Source organism: Micrasema longulum, unplaced genomic scaffold, assembly GCF_059751315.1.
Source record: "Micrasema longulum isolate JH-2025_06_02 unplaced genomic scaffold, ASM5975131v1 h1tg002244l, whole genome shotgun sequence".
Classification (NCBI taxonomy): Eukaryota; Metazoa; Arthropoda; class Insecta; order Trichoptera; family Brachycentridae; genus Micrasema; species Micrasema longulum.
This window is the reverse complement of record NW_028279403.1, coordinates 155,088-173,384: the sequence shown is the minus strand read 5'-3', so window position 1 is coordinate 173,384 and position 18,297 is coordinate 155,088. Positions and strand designations below refer to the sequence as shown.

Below are 18,297 nucleotides of genomic sequence, written 5' to 3'. Positions count from 1 at the left end.
CTATGTGCGTTTGTTCAAGTTTTGACACTAAGTGACTATAACGTGCGTCTTCTGAAACTATGTTTGCCAACTCGAATTGTGCTTCTATCTGTTTAAACCAAAGTTCGATGTTGTTCACCCATAGCTGTGGTAGTTTAACGCTAATCCTATCCGTGTGGAACATGTTGTTTGCTGTGTTGATATTTGTCAAGTCAGTGTTGTCCTTGTTAGCCATTGTTTACAGTTTAAAAATATTCGTTTTTAAAAAAAAAATTCAGAAAAATGTATGTAATAATGATTACAGTATAAGTTAACATATTGAAATAAAAGTATTCAATAATGAGTGTAGTTGTATTAAAAAGTTAAGTTTAAATTATTAGATTTAAATTTAAATTTAAATTTAAATTTCAAACAAAAATATTTATTTTTTAAATGTCAGAGTCACTATTTGTTATGTATGTACTGTGCAAGTTATAGAAAAGAAAATTAAAAACAGAAAATTTAAATAATTATTTTACCATACGGCGGAACACATTTTCCAACTATTAGGTATTTGTATTCTCCAAGCCTGAGTGGTCCCCTCAATATTAATATTCCTTTTGATTGTCCGTTGTACAATATATCAAGTTTAAAAATGTTTATGGTAAAACTTCAAATCTGTAACACATAATAACATGCATAGCCTAGGTTAAAAATATAAACATATATAGTACAGTCACACGATATAATGTATATAGAAAAAAAGTATGGATACTAATGTCCACGTACTAAGTTAAACATTCGTCGGCTTAGCCGCCCGAATATCTGTTTGTTTGATAGTTTCAAGTTGTTTACAAAAATAAAATTTTACAAATTGCAAGTATTGTGCACGACTGCGCCAGCTGAAAAATATTTCCGATAGATTTCGCTGGTAAAAAAAAACTTACTCCCGCAGTGCGTTCACAAGGAGAAAACTTTCGGATGCCTACGTCACGCTTGTCTCGCCATATAATATTTGTCAAAAATAATTATGTTCCGGTACCCTGTAAGTACCTCTACTCAATCTGGCACCCTATGTAAATGTTCGTGTGAATTGTTTGTGTGTTCGACTCAAGAAAAATAAAAAAAAATAAAATTTATATGTGTTGTAGGAATGTATTACTCGGCGTGCGATTTTTGGTGAGCGAGTCGCTCGAACGTATTATATTATGTTTGTTTATAATAATTTTAGTTAAATTATGAATCACCTGTTTGAATTAATCCCGGCCGAGTAATATTGTTAAGAAATTAATCACAGTTTAATCAATTCACTAGTTACATTAATTACATTTACATTAGTTACATTTACATTGAAGATTGTTACCGACAGAAAAATTCACTCGATTCGCTCGGTCTTTGAAAAATCTAATTCTATTATATATTATAATTATTATAATATAATTCTATTATACTAAATTAATTAACCTTACAATAAGTTAACCTTGAAATAGATTAACCTTGATTAATTACAAATAAATTAAAAGTGCAATCAAATTAAAAATGAAATTTTAAATTTTTCATGTACCGACCGAAAAAAAAGTAATTGTTGTACAATTTTGTCAAGCGAAGATATTTCTGTCTGAAATTTTGCGCAATTTTTATGGAATTTGAATGGGGTCACCGTGATTGATTGTTTAATGTTGTGTTTTCGTGTTCAAACGTCGGGGTATACCACTTTTAGTCGTGTTGTTACCACCTTTATGTAGGCACCTAGTTGGTGGCCTAATTTTGTGATGTACAAGGTTATGTGGGTGCACAGAATGAGAGCAAGTAAAACAGGGTACTTACGTTTTACACAAAGATTTATTCACGAAACTAAACTACTGAAGCTAACACATTGAAAGAAGGATTCTAATAACTATATTAGGCAAAATAAAATGAAGTTGGTAAATCTAAATTGGCGGTAATTTTGTGCCTCGAAGACGCGTGCGGTGAGGTCGGAATCCGGTAGTTTTCTCCTAGCCGGTTTGGCCCGTTCGTACGCTCTACGTCGGCGTTCGGCAATGTTCGGCTCGTGCCGTCGTTGTCGACCCGCCACAACTAGTATACAAACCAAGTAATTTTCACGTTGGTCAATAAACAAAAAAAGTAAAAAAAAAACCAAGAAGTTTCATTGAGAATTTTAAACTATGGAGTTTTATCAAGTAATATCTACGAAATACATTAAAATTAAAACATTGTCTTCCCTAATATTTGCTGAAACAGCAATAAAACGTTGCATCGAAAAACTCTTTCAGAGGCGTTAAGAAGATCAATGTCCTAAGCGTTATTGTATATCGTTAGTTCTTTCAACAGGCATTACCATCAGTATGATGTATCGACGCTATACCAACTAGATAATATACCTATTACCTATGCTAAAACTAAAATTGTTGTTTATGATCACAAATCACTGCAATAACTTATTGACGCATGTTAATTTAACGTCGGTTTATCTTTGATAGCTAGGATTCAGCTAAAACATCCCAAGTCAAGAAATTACAGTGTAATAAACCTTAAAATAAGAGAGAATAACCTTATAATAAGCTGAGATAAGCCAATCGACAAAATTAAGAAAGGAGCTCTGCGTTGGTTTGGACATGTAGAGCGAATGGACAGCGAAAGTACGGCTAAAAATATTTCCAGTGCGAATGTTGATGGATGCAGAAATAGAGGACGTCCGAGAAAGACGTCGCATGAACAAATCCAACGAATACTTGAATCTGGATGTGGCATGACAGAAGGACTACTATGGAGATAGAACACTGGGGAGTGTAGTGGCAAAACTGTTTAATTTAATTAATAATTAATATAATTTAATTTATTTTATATAATTTCTCTAACGTTTTTCTTTGCAAAGGAAAAATAAGAAACCTGCTGACAAGCCTGGTGGTTTCATTATTTTTCCTTTTATATTTTTCTGTTCATGTTTACCTTCTTAAATAAATAAAAAAAAAAAAATACCAGTTGAAAATCTTGAGGAAAAAATCTAAATACATTTTAAAAAATGGTCAAAAACTTATTAAAAACAGCAAGTGAACCTTAAATGTGCACATAAATATATACGTCATCTATTATTAAACTACGTACCTACTTTTTTAAAATTAAAAAAAAAATGTAATGTAACCCGTAGACAAACAAGCCTCGGCTTTACGGGAACAAAAATACAAGTATGTATGTTATTTTATTTGTTAAAATAATTCATATTAAAAAAAAGTCTGAATAATCGGCGCGCGTGTATGAGAAGATGTATTAATGTAGAGGAAGCGAGATCCGTATGCAAATATAGAGTGATGTGGCGTTCTATCCTCTCTGCCTGCCCTTACGGGGAAACGGCGTGATGATTTGTTGTTGTTGTTATAATAATAATAATAATAATTTTGATTCCAGTAAAAAGGTTGAATAGTGCACAATCATAATATCACCCTATAAACAAGAAAAAAAAATTTTGATGAACAATGTACAAATAACGGCCGCGATTGAAATGAGAAGTTAACGAGTTTAAAAATAATAAAAAATTTAAACATGGGTGTTGAATTATTTATTACCTCGCTTAAATGTACAAGGTGTATCAACTGCAAAAAATATTATTCTCATAGGAAAACTTTATAAAGTTGTTATGTTTGTAATATTATGCAGGGATCGGGTGAATGTTTCGGCTGTAATGTTTAGGAGCTTCTTTGCATTTGCTCTAATGACGAGGAAACCAAGGAAAGCTCGTTGAAAGCGGATTGTAGTCGTTTGTCAACAGACCGTCCGATCCACTAAACGAGTGTTCGGCATTTAGTGTCCTGCTATCATCGATACCTTTTATTGCCTTGACTATGTCTATCGGGTATAATGTTACCTCTCTTGAGAAGTCTTTACGACTTATAACTATCTGAACCAGACTTCCGCATCTCGTCTCCGATTGCATTCTTTGTAAACTAAAAAAGGGGCAATGCATCAACAGATGGCGGGAATCGTGGAGAGTAATATCATCACATGGGCAGGTGTTGATTTCGGATAGCTTGAATCTGTGCAGGTAGCTCATGAACCCACCATGACCCCGTCAGGATTTGTGTAGTTTCGTATCATGCACGCAGCATTTTCCTAAAATCAAAGGCACGATAAAAACATTTTTGCTACCTTTCCTGTAGGTTCTTTTGAGTAGTGAACATTCCAGAGCTGTGAAGCCCTGCTTTTTATTGATATATTGGCAAAACTTAGTGAAAAGCCAGCGAATTCAGAAACTGTTCATAAGAGTTGCTTCCCGAGCCTATTCGCCCACTGTTTCATAATCAGTTTCTATATTCACGACAATGGTGTTGACCAAATTACGATCTACAATCGCATGAATACATGATTTACAGTCTGTCAAAATCGTATTAATATGTTTCATTTATCAGGCGGTTTTTCTTAATCGTAAACTAAAGCTTCTGTTTTGGCCTGAAATACTGAACGGAAGTGATCGAGTTTAAACTTCTTGACAGGCTAAATGCAGCACCTACTTTACCATTCAAATATATTGATAAAATTTATTCGGGACTTTTACAGAAATTACATAAAAAATAAGTAGAACTATATCAACAAATTACAAAAATCCACCGTTAATGTAACAATACATAATACATATGAAAAGAGTTAACAAAATTGAATGTGTGCGACGTTTGTATTTATGTGTGTGTATTTAAATGTGTGTATAAAAAGGGTGAGTAAGCGTGTGTGAGGGTGCGTAAGTAAAAAAAGTAATTTAAAGCGTGTAGTTTTATTGAAAAGTGTAAGAGGTTTGACTATAAAGAAAAAAAAAAAAAAGAGGAATACATTGTTTATACCTACTTGCGAAACCTTCTTAAATTATTATAATTAAAAAAAATATATATTGGGGATATCATTAGTAATAATACATGTAACAAAATTATAACAAATAAAATATACAGAGAATAAAACCAATGACAGATATCCACAGAAATATATTAAATACACGTACAATACATACTAGTGAGTTTGTGTGAGTGTACGTGTGTGAGAGGGTGGGTGAGTGGGTGTTATATTGGAATGAGGGTGATCATAAATATATATAAAATATTAAGAATTAGAGATAAAATAAAATAAAATAAGATTTTATTATTGAAACTAAGTATAAGACAAAAAAGTATGTTTTAAGACGCGCATTTTAAATGTTATTTTTTTATAATCAAATGGATCAATAAGGGGAGTGTTAAAATTATATTCACGAGCAAACCGTATAAGTGGAGAGTTCAGGGCATAGTTCGTTTTAAAGTAAGTTATAATGTTTTGACTACCCGATCCCAATATGAGAACTAACTTGATAATATTTCATTCAAGAAAACGCTTAAAATGATATTCATCGTTTTTCATGTATAGGTTTTTCTTAATAGAAAAAAAAGTTTTGTAAATAGTGACATTATAACGTCAAAATTGTCTTTGTATTATTCGTAAAACACAGAAGAGTTCAAATTTAGGGTGATGTAAATATTTCGTAAAATAACCTTATACCTACCGATATTATAATACTCAATTTTTTTGGATCATTATCTCAACGAAGTATTTTTTGCGGGGTTAGCGAGATCTTCAAAGTTTTTGCCTCTCCCATTAATGGTGAGAACCTTAAAATGTGAACAAAAACTTTTTGTTTCTGTAGTTTTCTTAGAACCCTCTTCCCAAATCAAATAAAAAAACATGTACATAAAAGGAGGGATTTGCCAGGGAACTTCCTATTTAAAAAAAAAACCTTTATTTTCATATAAATTTAGTGATGACATTTTAAAGTAGTTTTATTGTTATGATGTTATGTATTATTGTATCAATATTTTTTACAAACAAAATTAAAAGGATTTGTATCTCAAAGTCCGTTATATTTTGCGCATTTTTCGTTTTTTACTGGAGTACATGTATTTTTTAATATAGCAAATAAAAATATTAAATAATTATTATCTAATAATGTTTTTTTGTTTGTTACAGGAAAAAGACTATCATTTGAAAAACAAACGACAAACACGAATAAGACACGAATTTAAAAATAGAAAATAAAACACACGTAATTTTTAAAAATAAAAATAATGGTGTATGTTAATAAACCGACAGAAGACATTGGCATCGATTTGAACAACGTGACAAGTGAAGTGCTTGTTTTTAAGTAATGTATTCCATACAAACAGTTAGAAATTAATCTTAGATCCTTTCATGTTTGACAGTGTTTTGACAGCGCGCGCTTTCCATTTCAAAATACGAGCGCCGCCATCTTTAAATGTGCGTTCCGTAATACGCACTTGATTGCATTGGCATTCTGGTGGTTAAGTTTTATTTTTATTTGGCTGTTTAATTTACGGCGGTAAAAAAAAAAACAAGATGGCTGTCATGATAGAGGCCAGGTCTTTCAGACCTTTTAAATCTTCCGAAGAATATCTGTACGCCATGAAGGAGGATTTGGCTGAATGGTTGAATACATTATATCCGGAGCTGATGATTAATGTGGATAACTTCATGGATCGTCTCGACACTGGTGTTGCCCTTTGCAAGGTAAGGTTTTTTTAAACGTTATAAATAGATATTTAAAATCGCCACTCTTGAGAAAATCGTAACTATGAATACCCTTTCCGTACCCAGTGGTGCATAAGGCAGTGCATTTTATTAAATAAAGCGTATTTCGATCATCTATTACATAAAATTAAGGTGACCAGTCTTACGCTTCAGGTATCAGTCCCGGAACAATTAAATGCTGAAGTTTTAACAACCATTGAAATTAATATTTCACGTCCACCCGCCGGGAATCGTACCTCAAAGAATAGTAATCGAACGCACCGATCACTTTCCAACGAGGCGGACTTATTTTCACTCGAATTTCTTATTCAAGATTTTTACCCGAGAGCAGTCATCGAGTTGAAAACACACATCCAGGGTTCTAGTTTTATTTTTTATATTTCACATACAGAACGGTATCCTTCATCCGCCTGGACACAGAAAATACGCTGAAGAGAAAGGGTACTGAAATGCAATTTTCTTGCGTTAGAGTTATATAAAAAATGGCCGAAGAAGTGACGTCCAAAGGTAAAACGTAGGTGCCTTTATAAAAGGGGTATCCAAATCACCCCCACGGATGTTCCGTGATTTTGCGTAGTTTTCGAATTATGATTTTTTTAATGGATCTTTGAAAATTTTCGACCGGATCGGTTTTATTTTATTTTAATTTGTGGTAGGTTTTTTTGGGTTTTTTTTGTAACTCATTTTTATATTGTACTTCCACGCATAAAATAATCAACTTCGTAACATTAATGAAAGCTACAAAAGTTATGACTTAAAATGGAGAATTTACCTACAAGCAAGTCAGACTAGAATTGAGGGCATTGAAAGCAAATATAGCAACCTCCAAAAAAAAAAATTATTTTTTGGTTATGATGTCATTCTGTAGTTTATCAATTTTATTTTTATAAAAATCATGAGTTGAGTTGCAAATGTAGTTTAAAATCATACTTCTGATGGTTTGAAAACAGTGTTTGAAAGCAAACATAGCAATATCCATCAGCCATTAAATTCGACTAATGACAGGCTTGAGATTTAAATTTTCAAAATGGCCATGCCAAAAAAAAATCAAGAATGTTTTTTGAATTCGTGTTTCTTTTAAATCTTATTTATTAGTATCTTCAAGTTTAAATTCAGTGAACATAACATTTCCAACATGAAGACTCTCTTTGGCATTAGTGTAGCAGTTTTTGTTATTTTTCTCAAAATCACCAAAACGAGAGTTTGCTATCTTTGCTTCCAATGCCCTCAATGTTCAACTTTACAGCCTCCCACAAACTAAAAAAAAATATGTAAAAACCGATACGGTCGAAAATTTTTAAAGACCCATTAAAAAAATCATAACTCGAAAACTAATTGAAAGCTATTAAATTAATTGAATTAGTGCTTTATAAGCTACATGTACAACCTAATTCGATTTTTACAAGAATTTTTTTTTTATTTGAAAGCAATATAAAGATTTTATTATATCTTTGCAATATTGGCTGACATCTCATGTCACGAAAATCACGTGACGTCTATTAAATTTTCGAGACCAAGCAAATAATATTCCTTTGTTTTGTTGGGAATCAAACCCGGTATCTCTCACTCTGCTAGTGGTAAAATATGCCAACCACTACTTCAAAAGCAAACAATTGAATGCATGTTAAAAATAGCTACGCGTATCAAGGAATTGATTTATTTAACAACGAACTAAAAAATATCAAAGACCACACTTAATTCAAGCCGAAGTTATCAAATATTTATCTATAAACTACTTCAATTAATTGCTCTTTTTTGGAATAATCCTAAAATATGTATATCATTAATTTTTTTATTCTTTTTTATTACGATATTTTATATGAATTATATTTCATTTTTGGTTAGCAACTCAAGACTTTATTTTATTTATCAGTCTTATCTCCGTGTTACATGCAAATATTTATTTATAAATGTTGTATTATTTACCTAACCTTTAACATTTCGATTGTGCTTAAGTTAACATGTATTCTCACACCTAGCACAAAAGGTCGTCCCTTTTTGGTGTGGTATATCGTATAGTTTTTTTTTCATTTGTACTTTTTGCATTACATGTATTATTTAAAAAAATATGTCTGTTTATAAAACCTTTTTCAATAAATAACTAAAAAAATCATCATCATTTCTTGTCTGCTCCCTATTTGGAGCATATGGTATCCACAAAGAGCCTCCATGCATCTCTATCGGCTGCCAACTCCTTTGCCTTGTTCCAAGTCAGGTTCTCGTCCCGAGGTTCTGACATAAGCTGCCGACAAATAGTCAGCAGTGGACATCCAGGACGTCGAGAACCTGATGCCTTGTAAAGTAGGCAAGCGTGGTGCTTTCAGGAGGCCGCCGCAGTATATGGCCTAGCAAACCGTATCGCCTCCGCTTGACGACAGTTGCCACCCGAGTTCGCTGCGTCCGTTCTCTTATTACGTCATTCCTCAAGTCAAACCACCGCACACTCAAGAATCTTCTGAGACACCTATTTTCAAAACTAAGAATTTCGCTGTTTTGGGCCCCTGTGAGGTGCCAAGATTCGCATCCGTAGAGGAGAATAGGTGTTATGCAGGCGTTATAAAGTAAATATCCGATCTCCAGACAGCCTTTATACTGTTGAATATGGCGCCTGCTACTCCTAACCGCACTCACAGTTCTTTTTGAAAGTTGCCATTTTCGGTAACATATACTCCCAGGTATTTGAAACTTTTGACCCTTTCGATGATTTGGTTTGACAGTCAGGGGATTTTGAGCATCCAGGCACGAAGTATTACAAGGTACATGGGTTTTTTCAATATTGATTTTTAAACTCATGCATGCTAAATACTTATTTAGCTTATCTACAGTGACCTGAAGACCCCCAACTGAATCGTCAATTATAACCGTATCGTCGGCATATTAATATTATATATATATAATGTAAGCATTATGTAGGTACCCATCCAAATCCAATATAATATTTACATTCAGCATCAACTTTCAGCACACTATAAATATGAAAACAAACACAATTTTATGTATTATATTGTACGATAACCTAAATGTGATTTTTCATAATAAATTTATTATTAGTATATATTTTATGTACATAATCTACGAACAGAAGCAAACATTAAATTACGATTAAAATAAAGATTACATCTTCAACATTAATGATTAGGTAAATTAAAATAATTTGTTTCGTAATTATTTTTACTTTTTGATTTACCACTGAAAGTGTTTTTAAAGTCACACATTAATATTTTAAGTGTCTTCTACCCCCCGCGGGCATTTACCCATAATTTGATTTATTTGTTATTATTAATTAAAAAAGAAAACAAACAAAAGTTTCGTTAAAGCTCTGTACACCTAATGGTCTTTTTACTCTCACCATTGAAGATTCGGCGTGTCGAAAAATAATTTTAAAAGTAAAATCAATTTATGGCCATTCATTTAGAAAATTACTTCTCATTAATCAAGTCTTAGAAACGTAAAATATTGTGTATTCTCCACAGTTTTTACGTTACGAACTGTGAAACGTGTAGGTAACGTGTTTGAGTTTGTTTTAGCGTTTGTGTACAGGTTTCAGTTCTTTCAATTAGATGCAGTGATTTTTTATAGACACTTCATTTACATAAATTCTCATGTATGTGCTTACTACAGGATTGCAATTAACTAGTTCCAACTGAATCTAAATGAATACAAAATCTGATCACTGATAAGTTAAGGTAATAATTTCACACCCGTGTAACATTTTTTAATTATAATTTTTTAATACGGTATTGGAGCATTATAAATAAAAATAGGCATTGTCACTCATATGTGAAGAATTTCCGTACAATTAATATACCATAATCCTCTATCTCCTGTACACAGGAAATATATATAGAATATTAAAAAAGATGAAACGCAGATATATTTTTATTGTAAACCGAGCGAGAGAAATGTGCTTGTTAATTTAATTAACGGATGCATTGAGAAAATTGGAAACTGGATGGCTGAAAAAAGACTAACATTAAACCCACCTAAAACGGAACAACTATGGACGGCTTCAACCAGACGACAGAATTTGATTCAGTATACGGCACTACCCGATGTAAGGAGTACCGCTTTACCCACCGTTAAACTACTGGGAGTCTTTCTTAATTCTGACCTTTCTCTTGACGCTCAAATTAGTAGAACGATAAGTTCATGCTTTTATCAGCTGAGGCAGTTTAAATAAATACGCAAAAAATTACCAGTTGATGCCGCTCGTAAATTATTAATAAATATGTTTGCAGTGTCTAGAGTCGATTATTGTAATGGTATCTACGCCGGTCTACCAATGAATGAAATGACTCGCCTACAGTCCGTATTGAATGCCGCAGCGAGACTTATTTTTGGAACCTCTAAGTTCATATCACTCCACTACTTCGGGAATTACACTGGCTACGTTCTCCACAGAGGGTGAAGTACAAACTCTGTTGGCTTATGTATAAGTCACCCTACAGCTCTGCTCCAGAATATCTCAGGGAACTCTGCATTCCAGATGAACTATCTGACAGACGTCTTACGCTTAGATCAACTACATCTACGTCGAGAGGAAAAGTAATTATACCTCTACGCAAACAGCGCACTAAATTCGGCGAACGCGTATTTGCGGTCGCAGGCCCTACGGCATGGAATGCTCTCCCAGCAGAGGTGCGAAACTGTGAGAGTGAAGTGATGTTTCGGAAAAAAACTTAAAACCCACTTGTTCCTAAATCATTTAAATAAATCCTTAGCATGTGAAGACAAAGTACATTGTTTTTCTTAAATTACAAATTTTAAAAGTAAAAATTAAATTCATTTCTTTATATAATCACTTTGTAAAGCGCCCTTGAGGTATTATATTACGAAAATGACGCTTTATAAATTATCCATAATAATAATAATAATGATAATAAATTTCTTTATCTATTAACACGACACTTCATCCCTTTACATACTGCATCGTTATTCGGTAATTATTGTTGACGCTGATGTTTCCATAGCTGATTTGAGCTGTAAACATGAGAAAAATCGTTCGAAGACTCTTTGCGCCGCTATGTCGGCCGTCCTGCAAAAGTTCTGTTCACAATCAATGCTATCTTTAAAAAAAGCGCAAATGATTTTTTAACAAACAAAGTTTTAATGACGTCCATCCGTCGGCACGCGACGGCCGCTAGATGACAGCACCGCTTTCCTAGGAAACCATGGTTTAACATAGGATAGCCAGACATGCTAGTGTCTATAAATCTTTGATACGCTCAGTACTGGGTTAAATGATAAATCCAATAGTTATTTCTCTCCAAATCTCGTTGTTCAAACTGAATCATGTACATCGAGATACATAGAAGTAACACGTGTAATATTTTACAAATAATATGGATAATCTAAAAATATAACTTCTTTGATAAGATAATATTGATCCGTAAGAGTTTATTGTTTCCCTGATAACTGTTGTTCGCCTTATCGTTTAAAGTCGATAAGAATTTATTTCTTCGTCGGAACTCGATAAAATACGCTTAGTGAATAAAAGTAAGTTAATAACAAGCAAATAAAAAAATGTTTTAAGATAATGCAATCAATGAATTGTTTGATAAATTGATAATAACATCCATGTCAATAATATTTTGAGTTTGACTAAATGTCAATAATTAACGGATCGATAAGGTTAACATATTACAACAGGGATGAAGAACATTTATTAGAAAGGAATATGAAAGTTAAAGCATTTACAGGATTTACGACATGTCATTGGCTGGTCAAGTGGGAACATTACACACCGTGTTGCATCTATGTTTGATAATGCATATTTTTTCAATTATATTATCTGTTGGTTTTTGTAAAGTTGAAGAGCTAAAACATTTACGAATGTGGGTGAAATTCATTGACTTAATCACTTAACCTAGGAGGCAACGCCTGAAAATATTATTAAATTTTTATACTTTAGACCGGTTGATTTAATAAACAATATTTTTAGTTTGTAGACAAGGACTAGATTTTACTCCCTACGGAGAAACAAAGTTATCAAGATTAGCATATTGCAACAGAGTTTATATTCCTAGATTTCCATTTCACTCACAGATCTGTATTCTTCACCCGGCCAATATAATATCTTAAACCTATTCAATATTTTCTAGTGTAAAATAGCATAATGTGTAAATCGTAAGATAGCAAATATTAAAAAAAAAAGTACACAGCATCTATTTTCTCACGGTACACTTCAAAATAATACTTAACCCCAGACGGTTTCATATGGATCATAAAACGGATGGACATAATATGGATCATAATTGAACGTAGTTATGCAGAAAGCAGCCAACCATAGAAAAGTGCATTTGAGATAATAGCACTTTTGTGAAAATACTGAATAATCAAGTCTACACAACAGTCGGAATGTTTTTGACTTTAAGAAATGATAAACAATAAATACATTAGTTTTTTTTATATAACAAACAAGAATCTAATTATGTATTTGACCAGTTTCAATGATTTTTAAAGAACCATAAGATTTTTATAATGGTGTGGGTGTTTTTAGCAAATTAAAAAATGTCGTTTTTGTAATTGACACCATTTTCAGATGGTGATTAATACAGTTTTCTTGTATGAAAGCGGTCTGGCTGTTTTTAGCAGAACATAGAATTGACCTTACTGCACCTGATAGCATAAATATATCATTTTTTCAAAATTGTGGACTGGCTGCTTTCTGCATAACTCCGTTCAATTGTTCATAGCTACTTATGGTTATTCGTAAACATGCTGCCAAATTGTCATCTGTCAAACGGAAGCGATGTTTTGTTTTGTTTGCTTTAATTGTAGGAAATTAAGGAGGATAAAATAGGGATGGTTTTTTAACCATCATTAAAGTTTTCATTAATCAAGTAATTGTATGAAAGGTAAACGAAATGGATAAAATTTTGTAAATTCACAACGGAAAAATTGTACTGCATCTTGTGAAACCGAACAAATTTATTCTCGTTTCGACGCATCAGACAGGTAGGCGTCTAGCGTCTAGGAATGAATACACGGTTGACGCCTTAGCCGCCCATGCTGTATTACTTATTAGCTATTAATTATTAAATTAAGTTTTTCTATTTTAGTTTTTTTTTTTTTTCAAAAAATGTAAATAAGCCTTTGTCTGCTAATTGTGTTTTGTTGCATGGGATTCATTGAATCTTCTGTAAACGTCAATCAATTATAACCATACTCGTATAATTCAAATCAACAAACTAATAAAGACAAATCTATTTCCAAGTTGTTTTATCATGCAAATATTTTACGATTCCTATAATAGCTCTTTCCAAACAAAATGTGCTCGACAAGATCTTTTTTTTTGCTTGCAAAGCCCGAATATCAATGGGTACTTTGCTATAGAAGCATTGTGCAGTTTGAGACAAAAAAATACAGACTTTTGCAGCCAAGTTGTGGGCACAGTCAGATTTTATTTATTTCTTGTGTTAATACCATGAAAATTTGTATTTCGTTGAAAGTCATTAATATTTTTGTGCACGAACATTAATATATTTTCATGTGAACGTGTACATTAATATCTTTAAACATATCTCTAAGTGATACATCTATACTTATACACGGTTTTTCAAGGCCATACCGCGAAACTTCAGAGGAACATTCCTCATGGTAAGCTTTGAAAAATCCTATTAATTTTTTTCCAAAAATTCATCTAAAAAAAATATTTTTTTTTTACGATCTCAAAATGGAGTAAATCTAATTTTTCAGACTTTTCCCGCAAACCCCGACAAAAATAATTGCGATAAAAAGCGTCAGACGCGGACAAGGAAAGCGGCTGGGTAGGAGAGGGGTAGGGGTTTGTGTAGGTACTGCTTGTCCAAAAAATTAAGGACTTACTACATTTTGAGATAACAATGTTTTTATTTTTTTTTAAATGACATTTTGGAAAAGATTTAATAAGATTTTTTTAAAGCTTACCATGAGGAAGTTCATATGAAGTTTCACGGTCTGGCCCTAAAAACCGTGTATTATAAATGCGGAAGTGTGCTTGTTTGTTTTTGTTTGTTTTTGTTTCCTTCACGAAAACCTTTCCTTCCTTTTGACGGAGAGACTGATTGACATGTTCTTTTGCAAAGGAATAGCCGGAGAGGTGAGAAGTAAAATAGGATACTTATTTTTTATCCCGAAAAAAAAATACGTAGAATAAATATATAATACATCAACAATAAGCAACATTATTTGATTTGAAAATGAGTAGGCAACTCAGTTTTCCGACACATATAAAACGGGCCTAGCTGTAATGCCTACAATATAACTAGGTGTATAATTAAAGGTAATCATGCCAGAACTCATAATCTTTAATCTCTTTATATACCTTTCAATTATTACACTGAAGACTGAAGATTCAATCGACACGAGAGAAAATAATATGAACTTTACAACACAGTATATAGTTTTTCAATTTCAATTTAATTTATTATAATGCTTCCGCTTTTTTATTCTTCTTAATTAAATCTCATTATCAGATAACAACAAAACATCGTGTATTTTTATAATTTAAAAAGTTAACACGTTGCGCCGAGTTTCCATAATAAATGAAATATTTCTTGACGAAACAATCATGATTTATTCCGAAATTTCACTAAAGTTAAACTAATTTGATCAAATACACTTGTGGCCAAACATTTTAATCAACCGGGTAACTTTCAACCTCCTAACCTCTCTCTTTTCTAATCCCCCACCACTACCCATTCTGCAACATACCACTAAATATTATTTTTATTTTTATTTTTGAATCTTAAAATAGGGCACACATAAACTTATTCTTATGTGTGCTCTAATAATCACAATGTACAAATATTTCATTTATAAGTTGTTAAACACATATTTATTAACCTTTTGTTCGAATGATGATTGATTTTTTTTCCCATATCATAATTTTTTTTTATAAAATTGAATTTTGTGGCTTCGCCTTTTTTTTAAACGTGAGTCTGGTTTTTACTTTTTCTCTGGTATTGTGATTAATTTCGTTCTCTTTATTGTTATTAACCCAATTTTAGTGCATGTTCAGACACGGTGGTGATTGCATCGCCTTATAACTTTGAATGTAATTTATGTATTTTTTCGTTAATACTGTAAATTAGGGTGATGGTAAAGGTGAAAAGGTATTTTAGTATTTGCATGTTGGTGTAGTGAGTATCCTGACGAAGAGACGGGTTCGTCTTGAAACCGGTAGAGTTATATACTTTTATTTACTTACATTAGTTATATTGTAAGATTCATGTTTCATGAGTTTTGTCAATTAATTATCATTAACAAAATACATCTCAGATAGAGAACATTTTAGCCAAAGAAATTTTATGGAATTGTAGGCGTTTCCAGGGCTTTTATGACCTTTTTTGTTGGCTTAAGTGGCCTGGCTGGATTAATTGGCCGCTTTACGCACTGTGTAATATTCACCATAAATCCAACCTCTAGTGCACAAACATTAAGACAAACTCAAAATTTTATAATCAATTATCAGTTTGAGACCCAGTGTTTCTGATTCATAAACAATAAAATGTAGATAGCCATGCAAAAGCTCAAACGTAAATAATACTTCCTCAAAAAGAAAAAGTCTTGATTGAGAAGTTTCAAAATTATCTTTACTTTCTCTTCTCTTTCTGTTTTTCTTTAATAATTTTGAATCCTTGCCAAAATTCTCGTTTCCGTTTCCTTTTCTAAAGCTGTCTAATCCCTGGCTCTTTATTCCTAGGTAGGGTGACCAACCCTAGAGCTCATTTTACAGTACTGATATTTTTAATTATTCACGAGAAATACTCATTTTAAAAAACTAATAAGAGTAATATTAAAAGGATTAATAAGACCGATCGAAAAAAGATTTTTAGACGAAATCAAAACCGAATTTCGGCTTCTGTTCTAGTTTTGGCTGAAACTAAAACCGAAACTTTTATAAATATTTTAAGCATTAACTTTGTGGTCAAACATTTTACTAAATGTTATTAAATATTTGTAAATAACCACTTACCGACTTTTCTATGTCTACCGGTTTCGAGACGTACCCGTCTCTTCGTCAGTTTGCATGTTGGTTTAATTGGTGTTCTGACGAAGAGACGGGTACGTCTTGAAACCGGTAGTCATAGAAAAGTCGGTAACTGGTTATATACAAATATTTAATAACATTTAGTTTTATAAATAAGTTTAAAATCTCTTCAAAACGACAAAAATTAGGCGGATTTATTGTTAAACGTTACGAGCTCATTAAAATAAGTGTTAAATAAAATGCGCAATAAAATAAAAGATGTAAATTTAATAAGTAAATTTGTTGAGCTTTTTGGTCCGTTGTTATATTATACATATAACTATAGTCCGTAAAATGTAGCATGATTAGAATGACAGTTGTCAGAAAAAGTGACGACATAACTTTGTAGTAACGGCAAAGGAGTTATTTATATTGACACACGAAAAATCATTTGTATCTGGCGTGTTGATTTATTTTTTCAATACAATGCTTGAAACATAAATCAACATTTATATATAAAATCAGCTTTAAAACTAAAAGAAAACTAAAATAAACCTAATAGTTAACGAAGTTTTTACAAGGTTACAGCATTTTGCAAAAACGTTAGAGATGGGACAAATTGATCAATGTCAATTGATCGTTGTCCATGAAAAAAGTATAAATCTCATTTTTTGGTGAATAATTGTGTTAAACACACTATAATAGGCTTGTTTCTGCGTTTTTTATATCAATTTTCAGAAACATAGTTTCATGATTGCATGAAATCACTGATAAAATCGATTAGATCAGTGATCAGTAATTTCCCATCACTAATGAAATTAGTTTGACAGCTGTCATTCTAATCAAACTATATTTTAAGGACTATAATATGTAACAGTTCTTCAATGTACGCTATAGGAACTTTAAATTGTTAACTATTAAGGAATTACAAAAATACAAATATGAAAGATCTTAGAACTACTAAAATCAGTCTAGTTTTTTTACGTTTGACTGTGGCAATACAATAAATAATTATTTGAATGTTCAACAATCCAATATCTTTTATTGTGCTAATTTTTCATCCGAGTACAACTGCCAAACGTAATCCGTCACTTCCCGACTGCGAGTTTTGGCCAAAACCGAAACTTCGGTCGATCCCTAGTGACCAACTCATTTTAGAGTGTCAACATATTTAGTTATTATACGTAAAATACGCATTTAAAAAACTTATAAGAGTAATATTAATGGGGTTAATAAGTAAACCTTAATAACAGCAAGGGACATACACAAACACATACAGAAAATATATTGAAACTGAGTAAAAACAAATAAAAAATAGAAATTAAGATTAATAAATAGTAAATGCAATTAATTAAAAAGAAAGAAAAGTTAATTGGTTATATTTAATTTTTTTTTAAAGAAAACACTAAGGTTAATATTTTAAACCAAAATAATCGATAATGACGTTTTTTTATTAATTATTCTAATTACATGATATTTAAATACGGGATTTCGCGTATTGAATCATGTATATTTTTGTATTATATATAAGATTATTTATTTAAAAAAATTGTCCTAAAAAATAAAGGACAGCTGGTCGCTCTATTTCTAGAACAATGGACAATTCTCTTCTGGCTGAAATATGTGCCTAGTTTGGGTCACAGAAATATTATTAATGCCTTTTGCGAACCCGTATTGTCGTGAAACCTTCGACTCTACTGTGTTAAGGGGGATTAAACTCATGGACGAATAACATGGTTAAAACCCTTAGCCATGTCCTTAGCAACTTCTGAATGCGTATAAATTAACAATGATGAATCATATTGCTGTGAATGCTATCTGTAAAC

At 31.9% G+C, this 18,297-nt stretch overlaps 1 protein-coding gene across 1 annotated transcript in view; it reads left to right on the top strand.

Moving 5' to 3' along the window:
* The window catches only part of LOC148272669 (GAS2-like protein pickled eggs), a 186,927-nt gene that overhangs the window by 59,517 nt on the left and 109,113 nt on the right, over positions 1 to 18,297 (top strand). The window contains exon 2 of the mRNA XM_088239743.1: positions 5,941 to 6,498. Within this exon, the coding sequence (XP_088095869.1) occupies positions 6,328 to 6,498 (171 nt within the window). The 5' untranslated portion in view covers positions 5,941 to 6,327. The remainder of the gene's footprint in view (positions 1 to 5,940; positions 6,499 to 18,297) is intronic.